The sequence below is a fragment of the Aethalodelphis obliquidens genome, unplaced genomic scaffold, assembly GCF_003676395.1.
Source record: "Aethalodelphis obliquidens isolate GAN/ISIS:26980383/991018 unplaced genomic scaffold, ASM367639v1 scaffold48, whole genome shotgun sequence".
Lineage (NCBI taxonomy): Eukaryota > Metazoa > Chordata > Mammalia > Artiodactyla > Delphinidae > Aethalodelphis > Aethalodelphis obliquidens.
In genome coordinates, this window is record NW_020837992.1 from 9,126,333 (window position 1) to 9,137,335 (window position 11,003).

The following is an 11,003-nucleotide window of genomic DNA, read 5'->3' on the forward strand; positions in this document are numbered from 1 at the left end:
AATTGCCTTATAAGTCTTCGATGCAGGGGTGAGATCTCTGAAAGAGGGATTCTGTCTTAATGCTTTAACATTCATTAGCTTGTGTAGGCGCTCAGGAAGCAATCCGTTGCTAGATTGCTGTATACAATGTTATGCATGGGACTGTGATTTCTGGTCCATATTGTCTGAATCTAAATAATAGTAAATGATGTAATGACAGAATTTCACAATCACAATCTCTAGTAAGTTTAGGTGTTACGTTGATCAGTCCACATCCTGAAAGGGAATAGCAAGAGGTCTTAATTTTTTCTGTCAACTGTCTAAGAAGACATTATATTTTCACAGCTGTCACAGAGTGTTCCATATTACTTTATGAACTAGTACATGGTACATTGATAGTTTTCTCTTTATTTATTGTAGGTATCATGACTGGAGCATTTTATTCAGTCTCAACATTATTAAATCAAATTATACTGACATACTATAAGGTAAGCTTCTGCCTATATTGTGTTGCATGCCTGGCCAAGAATTTTTCTTTAGCAATATAATTCCTGTTAGCATGATCATAAGGCTAAAGATTTATGACCTTGTTGCTGTAAAAGATTTATATTTGTTTTCACTGAGAATACATTTAATCCAGTTTATAAAACAACATGGAAAGCAGAAGTCATTATTGCTTTGACAATACCTCAGTCTTTTAAAAAATTTTTTTTAAAGAGGTAGTGTGACTGGTTATATGAAAAAAGACAAAGAACAAACTTTAAAAGAAACCAACACAAATATAAAGATGTAAATATCAAGCTCTGATCTCTCTTTGTTTTTGAAAGGAGAATGCAGTTGTAGTATGTAAAAGCTATCAGCTTAACTTCCTTTTCAGACATCTGTGAATTCCTTAAGAATTCTAACAAAAATTACTGTACTTTCTAACCGTGGAAGCTCAAGAAAAATTCCCTTTTTGATTTCTCCCATATATCAGGGTTTTTTTTTCTGTTTTAATGTAGAATGTCCTTTAACATGTGCTTTACCTTCCTCTACCCCATTCACCTTAACACATGTACTGAATTCTTCATGTTATATTGTATGCTTAATTTTATCTGCTATTTCCATTGACTTTGAGAAGGTATTGGAATGTGAAGGATCTGTTTGAATTAGAAGTATCTGATCAACTTCTTTTGAAAAACATTTTAAGGGAGAAGAAGTGAATGCTGGAAGGATTGGGCTAACGCTAGTGTTAGCTGGAATGGTGGGCTCTATTCTTTGTGGTTTATGGCTGGATTATACCAAAACATACAAGTAAGTGAAAGTAGGCAAATGTATGGTGTACAACCTAAGGTATTTTGGTTTTGAAGGAACCTTTACTTTTTATTTTAAAAAATTTACAAACTGTTATTATTACTAAAAGACTTGGATTCTAGACACTCTTAGGTTCCCTTAACTTCTGAATACAGTAGTCTCTGTATTATCGGTCTTGTTTATTTCAGCTTTGAGAACTTGGATACCTTATGAACTCTCCTCCCCTCTAATAATACTCACATATACCTCTTCAGAATGGATCATTTCTATTCTAAAAAGGGCCCTTTCTGAGAAACATTTGACTTCTGACAGAGACTTTATATTGCTCTTTTCTCATGTTATGAACTTAAAAACAAACAAATAAAAAGTTGTTCTTTCCTATCAAAAGGCTTTTTGGTAAAAATTGTTTGGCTAAAATGCCCCCGAATTGTAGTTCCACTTAACTATTATACTGTAATACATAATATGAAGATGCTATATTAATTGTACATCTATATGGAACCAGAAAAATGCTAATACAAAAGAAAAAGTGAGTAATACCAACTAGGAGACTGAGAAAGGGGTTTCAGAGGCAGCATCTTTTGCACTGGGCCTTAAAAGAATAGCTATATTTCAAAAAAAAGAAGAAGAAAAATAGCTACATTTCTTAACAGACAGAAACTTCCCATCTGTTTGGGAGAAATGAATGAATGGAACTATGAATGAATGAAGTAATGGAACTATGTCCTCTGCGCCTTTCAAGGCCTAAGATATATTTGATACCATTATCTAAACCCTTTCAACGTACTGCTGATCTTGAAATTCTCCAAGATAGTTCTCGTGTAATTTAAGACAGCACTTACTGTGGCTTCATTATTACGTAATGGTAGCTTAGAGTAAGACCCATTAAATTTGTAGATGAAGGGAGCATATGTAAAGGATTTATATTTATTAATAGTCTTTGGTCCATTTTATAATTAGGAAACTAGATTGGCATAGAAATTTTCTTTGTTGCCCTGGCTTTCTTCTCAGGATAACTGCCATTCATTCACCAAGTTCCTGGTTTTTTTTTTGGTTTGGTTTGGTTATTTTTGCGGTACGCGGGCCTCTCACTGCTGTGGCCTCTCCCGTTGCGGAGCACAGGCCCCGGACGCGCAGACCCAGCGGCCACGGCCCACGGGCCCAGCCGCTCCGCAGCACGCGGCATCCTCCCGGACCAGGGCGCAAACCCGCGTCCCCTGCATCGGCAGGCGGACTCTCAACCACTGCGCCACCAGGGAAGCCCAATGGGAAGTAATATTTGATCCCTGTCCTTAGGATCAGGTGTTCCTGATAAGGTGTTCACATATGTAAAGTTAAATAATAATATAACAGACTAAAATAGATGTCAAGTGCCAATTATGTAGATAGAAAGTGATTAGGGAGTTTGGAAGAAAGGAGAATCTTGTAAGCTGCAGTGGTTAGGAAGAGCATTTTGGAAGAGGCGGAATTTGATCTGTATCTTGAAATACGGATAGGGAACTATCCCATTTGGTGGCACAAAAATGATTTTATCCTTATGAGTTTTCCTTCTTGACTGAGCATTGGATATGATGTGAGTTTTGTTGTCTGTTGCTGTTGAAACTTAAATTTAATCTTTCAAGTCCATGCCTTGGTGGAAACATTTTCCATAGATAAGAAGGGGTTAATCTTGAAATCTGAAGAATTTATTACTGTATGGACAGAGCATAGCTAGACATGATTTTTATATGCCTAAGAAAATCGGACAAAATACTAACAATTTTGTTGTTTTTGTTTTAGACATACTACTTTGACAGTTTACATTTTGTCTTTTGTTGGAATGGTTATATTTACTTTCACACTAAACCTTGGACACATTATCATCGTATTTGTCACTGGAGGGTTGCTTGGGTAAGCATCACATGTATTTAGGAGGAATGATAGCATGCTATTATAATTCTGAAGTACCACTACAGTGGTTTTTAACTTTTTTAAGTTCATCCAAAAGTTCTTTAATATTTTATTTTTTATTTTTTTATTTTTATTTGTTTAACGTCTTTATTGGAGTATAATTGCTCAAAAGTTCTTTAATATTTTAAACTTTAAAAATCTGTCTTGTGCACGTCAATGTGTAGTTCTTTACAACTATAAAACATTAGCTTAAAATTTGTTTTTTGCTATACTTTAGGTGAAAAATGGATAAGCCTTACTTAATCCAAGTAACTTTACTTGGCTAGAAAGACAACTGACTTAGAAAACTAGGGGTAAATTTTTCTCAGGAAAAAAAATTAGAAACTGTTTTGCTTCCTAGTTCATGGTTTTGCTTCTCAGTTCTCATGTCCTTGGGTTAATTGGTGAATCATAATAGTGCCTTCCTTTCACATACCAACCTCAAAACATTCACTTACTTGATAATTAGAATAGGTCTGAGAAGTTAAGCAATTGCATCAATATGTGATATTGTCCTTTTAATGTTTCTTTCTGTGATTTTGGATTTATTTTCTTAGTTTCTTCATGACTGGTTACCTCCCCTTGGGTTTTGAATTTGCTGTTGAAATCACTTACCCTGAGTCTGAAGGTACTTCATCTGGTCTTCTTAATGCTGCTGCACAGGTAAACCTCTGATTTCTCTTAAATCTGAGACCATTAGTTTACCAAATAGTCTAGTGGATAATGAGTTTGACCATAGTTTTTGTTTTAAAAATTCCACCTTTCAATGCATGTTTCTAGAAGCCAAATCATATGAATAAAATAGTTAAGAAAAGTTCTGGGGAAAACATTATATTTGTTTTAAAGAAGCAAACAATAAAAATATTTCTCTTACTTTATTTTAGATATTTGGAATTTTATTCACATTGGCGCAAGGAAAGCTCACATCAGACTATGGTCCTAAGGGAGGGAACATCTTCCTCTGCGTTTGGATGTTTGTAGGCATCATTTTAACAGGTAAATTAGGGAATTCGCCTAAGTACTCGTGTCATGTTGTCTTTATATTTAATTTTCATTTATATTGCTTCTCAAGGCTTGACAGAACTCAAGAAAAAAATGAGATAAAAAGCAGGATATTATTGTTTCCCTTCAAGGAGATGAATCTATGAATTCATTTTTCGGGTTTCAAATTCAATGCAATTACTATGCATAGAAAACAAAACCATTGTAACAAGTGTCAGTAAAGGCCTGGAATGGACAGACCTGGCCTCAAGTTGTGATTCTGCTGCTCACTAGCTGTGTGACTTTGAAAAGTTACTCAACCTCTCACATCCTCCCTTTCTCATTTATATAATAGGGTATTAAAAGCCTGCTTTATGATGGTTATACAATTGTTTGAATATAATTTTAAAAACACTGAATTGTATACATTAAAGGGGTAAATGTTGTGATATGTGAATTGTATCTCAAAAAAATGTATATAGATGTAATATAAATATGGTAAAAATAGCAAAAAGAAAGGGGGAAATGCAACTATACTATTGCAAGATTTCTACATCTTTCTTGAAGTAATTCTATATAAAGTCTAAGAAGATTGTGATAAATTAAAGATGCACAGTGTACTCCCTAGAGCAACGAATAAAAAATAAACAATAACAAAAAAAGGCTGCCTTAGGGGGTTGCTGTGAGGATTAACTGAGATGGTTGATGAAAAGCTCCTAGTATAGTGTCTGGCACCTAGGACATGCCTGATCATGTATCACATAGGCTGCTTTTTTTTTTTTTTTTTTTTTTTTTGCTGTACGAGGGCCTCTCGCTGCTGTAGCCTCTCCCATTGCGGAGGACAGGCTCCGCGCAGGCTCCGCGGCCACGCCTCACAGGCATAGCCGCTCCGCGGCATGTGGGATCCTCCCAGACGGGGGCACGAACCCCTGTCCCCTGCGTCGGCAGGCGGACTCTCAACCACAGCGCCACCAGGGAAGCCCTGCTTTCTTTTCCTTAAGATTTTTTTTTTTTTGGCTGCGTCGGGTCTTAGTTGTGCGGCATGTGGGATCCTCCGCTGTGGCGTGCAGGCTCTTTGTTGCAGCACACTGGCTTCTCTCTAGTTGTGGCCCGTGGCTTGTGTGCTCAGTAGTTGCGGCACATGGACCTAGTTGCCCTGTGGCATGTGGGATCTTAGTTCCCTCACCAGGGATCAAACTCATGTCCCCTGCATTGGAAGGCAGATTCTCAACCACTGGACTTCCAGGGAAGTCCCCTTAAGATTTTTTTGATGTGGAGCATTTTTAAAGTCTTTATTGAATTTTTGTTTCTGTTTTACGTTTTGTTTTTTGGCTGCGAGGCATGTGGGATCTTAGCTCCCCAACCAGGGATCGAACCCACACCCCTTGCATTGGAAGGCGAAGTCTTAACCACTGGACCGCCAGGGAAGTCCCAGGCTGTTATTATAATGTGGTAACCATGGGACGAAGTCAAATGGTGGTGGTGGAAATAGCGTGTGGAATTATTTGCCAGTTCTTCTTAGGTTTAGTCAGAATAGACATGGGCAGGAAAGAGAATAGAGTGCCCGATCTCCAGAAAAAGAGCATGTAAAAGAACTTTTATCCATAGTTTGTCCAGGCACACGGGTGTAAGGATGAATTTCGAAGCGAGATTTATAGGGAATTCCCTGGCAGTCCAGTGGTTAGGACTCTGAGCTTTCACTGCCGGGGCCCGGGTTCGATCTCTGGTTAGGGAGCACAGATCCCACAAGCTGTGGGGCGTGGCCAAAAAAAAAAAAAGCAAGATTTATATCCAGTAGTGCTTCCAGGCCCATGTTGGCCTCAATTGTTATTTCACTTTGTTAATTTCTTTCAGAGTCCCCTTGTCAACATGAGAGACAGAAGCCATGGAGATTTGAAGAGGGATTATTTTTTTGATCTGCTATAACTTGATTCAAGGATAGAATCTAACAGAAAGATATGAATCAAGGCTTCTTTTTATATTCGTTGAATACCTGATCATTCTTTTTGAAACCCCCAATATGATAAGTGCTTACCAGTGATAAGCACTTATTTTGGAAATACACAACCACCTAAGGTCACTATCATTCATTCATTACACTCAAAGGGACTAAATGTACCATTTCCTCAAAGAAAAACATCCTACCATGGAAGTGTTTTCTTCTTATTCTCTTCAGTTAGTAAAACAAAGCGTACAAAACTGAATGTTCTGTAACTGAATGTATGTAATTTAATACATTAACTGTCTTAACTACTGATCTGTCATAAATAATTCCATATTTGTTCTTAATTTCCAGGGAAGTAACACCTAGCTATCAAATAGAGTGTTTCTGTTGCACCAAAAAAGGGAACAGTTTTGTGTTCTCTTTTCACATTATCTTATAGTAAGATTCATAAATGTTCATTCAAACAGGTGAAGTACAGAAAATTAATTAAGAAGTGAAAAAAAGATCTTTAAAATTAGTTTTACATTGATACTTTTGCCACCTAAAAATGCTAATTAATGTCTCTCATATGTTGAATGTTTTACTGGAGAGAGATGATGGATTTATATCCAGTAGTTATTTGTTTAGACAGAGGAAAGAAGGCTGGGAAATTCCTGAGGTGTGGTGAAGGTGGTACCTTTTCTTTTTACATTTTTTTGAGAATTGTTGGCAGGTCTTGTTTTGACAGGGGAATTACCATTTAAATGCAGTACATTCTGCTTTTCCAGTATTGACAGCTCTCTGTAAAGTCTATTATATAGGCTCCTTAGCCCATTTATGTCCATTGAAAAAAGTGTTTCTAAACACTTCACAGTGTTTCTAAATTCTATGATTAATATTAATGGTAAAGAAATCCACAGTTTCCCCCTAAGTAGCCTCTTTGATTTGGTGGATTGTACAACAGTGTCGGGCGGATCAGCCGATATTGATCATTGCTGCAATTTAAAGCATGACGTTTTAATATCAAGCTGCTTGTAAATATGAGCTTGTTATACAACATCACTTTAAAATCATTTAAATGCATTCAGAAAGGCCATTTTACATATGTCCAATTAGTTCAGCGTAAATATCTGAATTTCTAAAATATTGGTATCAGTAATGGAACAGAATTCTAAGGGGCAGTGTGGATTTCTAAAGAAGCATTAGTCTAATTTTTAAGACTGGTTTTACTTTCACCTTTCAGACTTTGCCTTATGACTGATTAGATTAGTTAACTACCCACAAACTTTTATCTTTTCTTGTTTTACACTCTCTTTGTGCAGTCTGTGGCCTTAACTACCACATTAATCTGTACCTCCAGACCCTGATCGCTTTTACACTTCAGACCAATATGTCTAATCATCTATTTATCTCTGGACCTGGATGTCCCATGGGATTTTATACTCAACCTGTGCAAAACTGAACTCACCACCTTCCCAAGCACACCAGTTCATCTTGTATTTTCAGTTTCAATAACTAGGACCTCCATCCATTCAATTGTCCAAGCAAGTCACCCACTTCCCCCTCCCTAATCCCCGTTTTTCATATCCTATCAAACCACTGAGTCTTTTTTAAAAAAATATTATTTACTTATTTATTTTTTGGCTGCGTTGGGTCTTATTTGAGGCACGCGGGGCTTCTGCTGAGGCATGCGGGCTCTTCGTTGTGGCGCTGGGCTTCTTTCTAGTTGTGGCGTGCGGGTTTTCTCTTCTCTAGTTGTGGCGCACAGGCTCCAGAGCATGTGGGTTCTGTAGTTTGCGGCACGCGGGCTCTCTCATTGAGGCGCACGAGCTTAGTAGTTCTGGCATGCGGGCTTAGTTGCCCCGCGGCATGTGGGATCTTAGTTCCCCGACCAGGGATCGAACCAGTGTCCCCTGCATTGGAAGGCGGTTCTTTACCACTGGACCACCAGGGAAGTCCCTCAAACCACTGAGTCTTACTGGTTCGATTCTAAAATATCTCTGAAACCTGTCCCTATATCACCATTTCTCACACATGCAGGCTTTCCCACCTCTCGGCAGGATGAAAGCCTCTTGACTTGCCTTCCTGCCTCTAGCCTTGTTGCTGATGACATCCCCCGCACAGCTGCCAGACTGAGTTCCCTAACGCACAGACCTGATCATGTCCTCCCCTACTCAGACGCAATGTCATCCTGCCAACCCAGCCTCCCATCTTGCCACCTGCCTCTTGTACTTGATGTTCCAATGATCCCAAACTACCTCTAGTGCCAAGAATAGGCTGTACTCTTCCTGTCCTGGTCTCTTGGCATGTACTGGTTTCCGCCTGCCTAGAATACCTTCCCCTTTCCTCTTATCTGCTTGACAAGTTCCAACTCATTTTTCAAGTTTCAGTTCAAACATATCTCCTCTGGTAAGCCTTTCCTGATTTCCTTCTGACATAGGCATTTTTTTCCCCACACTTCCGCTACACTGTGCATGCCTGCATTATTGGAGTTGTTATACAGTGTTATAATTGTTTGCATGTCAGTGTTTCCCTAGCCTGGAGTGTCCTTTAGGGAAAGAATGGTGCTTTTCATCTTTGTGTCTTGGTTCTTAGCATCCTGTATTTGTTCACTAATGAATGACTTGCTAATTAAGTTAATGGCTTAGAGAGATACTGTTATTTTTTCAGGCTACAAGAATGTTATGGAATATTATGGTACTGTAGAGTGCTAAATTTGACAGTATCAAAAAAGATTTTGTACTGCTTAGAAAAAAGTATATTTATACATACTCTACGGTAACTCCATTGATGCTTCTCTGTTTGCAGCATTAATCAAGTCCGATCTGAAAAGACACAATATAAATACAGGAATTACAAATGGCGATATTAAAGCTGTAAGTAGTGAATATTTTTATGATTATACTATTGGGAAATGTGTGTCTAGAGTGAGTATAAACCCGTCTGCCCCATCAGCTGTTGTTTTTATTCCTGTGGCTCTGTCATAATGGCATATGCCAGATACGTACTGTAAATTTTTTATCCTCTTATTCTTTCTACAGGTACCAGTTGATAGCCCCACAGATGAAGAATCAAAAACTATTCTGATGTCCAAGCAATCAGAATCAGCAATTTGAGGTGAAAGGAAAAGTTAATATCATGTGATAATTGAGTAATAAAGCTTAGCTTATAGGTTGTGGGGAATGGACACTTACTTGAAAATTATTGTATGACTCCTATATGCAGTTACTGTTCTTATTTGTTAATTTAAGCAATATTTTGCTTAAAATACTTTTGTTTACCTCATTTTAACACTACCATTTATCTAATGAGTGTCCCATCTTATATTATTGACCTAAAAGTAAGCTTCTTGACATTTGGTTTTTAAAAGTACATGTTCTTTTTGTAGAAAATGGAAGCTTAGAAGGCTTTCTAAAATGATAATATGGAGGTCCATTCCCTTCAAGTCACATAGGAGTACATGCAATTTGTTTATATAAAACTATCCAGTGGAACCAAGTGTACAACGTATTTCTAATTATCTCCCTTTCCATTGTTCAGACCAGCTGTCCAAGCCCCCTCAGTGTGAATACAGTCTACAACTATGACACTTCTAACCCACCAAATGACACTATTGGGATGAGACTTCCAGATGACCTCTTAAGATTTTTCCCATTTCTTACATTCTTGTTAGAAAATACTTTGTAACAGGTACTGTCAGTGACCATAAAAACTTTTCTGTGTGCAGACGGAACCCATAACTTTGGTCTTAGGCATATGTTCTCATTAAGCGAAGTAGCTCAGACACAGACTCATTACCTTGAGTTCTTCTCTGTGCTGCCTTCCCATTCATCGTAAGAATGCTAACACTATATTTTTCCACTCCAACTTGATATAGAGTAGTTTTGTATCCACTACCTTTTTTTACTCTTTTTTTCTTCAATATATAACTTTCTAGTAAGAAAATTTCATCCTATGTGTTACTGGCTTTTTCATGATTTTTTGTATCACACCTTATCCTTTTGTCTTGAAGATTCCTGAGATAAGGAAATCTGTAATAACTTCAGGTAGCCTAGGTATTCCCATTTAGTGGAGACCTCTTGAAATGCTGTCTGTTCTAATTCAGAAAATCATTCTTTATGGAATCTTTATCATTCTTTGTGGAATCCTGTGCCCAGGTCTGTGCTCCCTCAGTGTGTTGGGGGAGTGGATTCTTTTCTTCACCACAGAATGTGCATAGGCTCCAAACTGTTGGAACATCTGCTCTTTTACATGCTCAGGGTAAGGAGAATAGGACCAAATGCATTTCCACAGTGCCTACCACTGCGTTTTGTTTACAGTGAGAATCTCAATGTTGTTCATGTCCTGGCTCTCTAAGCTGATGGGGAATATCTTTAGAGTAATGGCATTTAAACAGCCATAATATTTATATTATGTCCACAGAAACACAAAAAGCCAATCAGGTATTCCATTGAATATCCTTGAAGTGAATTAGCAATTCTGATTTGGGTGTACTATATGCATCGCTTTATACTGAAATTATAACATTCTCTGTAACCAAACGACAGTAAATTATGTGGAATCTTACCTTGGAGAACGTGTTACCAGAAGAACTTAGCTGGGAATCAGGAACTTCAGGTCTATGTCCTGGATCTGTTTCTAGTTTCCCTGTAAATCAGGCAGCACTTTCCTCATCCATATAATGAATGTGTAAAATTTGATCTCAGAGATCTTTTTTGAATTTTAAATGCAGTCATCGGGGGATAGACCAAATCATTGTACCACAGGAACTTAAATCTAGCTGTAGAAAAATTCCCTGGACAGTTGAATAAACAACTATGGTTGTTACCTTGTAGATACAGGGAACTTAAAATCTGTTTTTAGAACTCCCCTGGTGGCACAGTGTTTAAGAATCCGC

General features: G+C 37.7%; 1 protein-coding gene across 3 annotated transcripts in view; it reads left to right on the forward strand.

Annotated features, from left to right (window-relative positions):
- The window catches only part of FLVCR1 (FLVCR choline and heme transporter 1), a 36,643-nt gene extending 26,262 nt beyond the window's left edge, over positions 1 to 10,381 (forward strand). The window contains exons 4-11 of one of the 3 annotated variants that reach the window (XM_027082948.1): positions 400 to 467; positions 1,169 to 1,272; positions 3,052 to 3,162; positions 3,759 to 3,864; positions 4,086 to 4,197; positions 8,915 to 8,982; positions 9,148 to 9,223; positions 9,647 to 10,381. In XM_027082948.1, the coding sequence (XP_026938749.1) occupies positions 400 to 467; positions 1,169 to 1,272; positions 3,052 to 3,162; positions 3,759 to 3,864; positions 4,086 to 4,197; positions 8,915 to 8,982; positions 9,148 to 9,222 (644 nt within the window). In that variant the 3' untranslated portion in view covers position 9,223; positions 9,647 to 10,381. Of the gene's footprint in view, positions 1 to 399; positions 468 to 1,168; positions 1,273 to 3,051; positions 3,163 to 3,758; positions 3,865 to 4,085; positions 4,198 to 6,036; positions 7,796 to 8,914; positions 8,983 to 9,147 lie in introns of those variants that run through there. The other 2 variants (XM_027082950.1, XM_027082949.1) reach the window with 2 other exon arrangements.
- Positions 10,382 to 11,003: the final 622 nt, after the last annotated feature.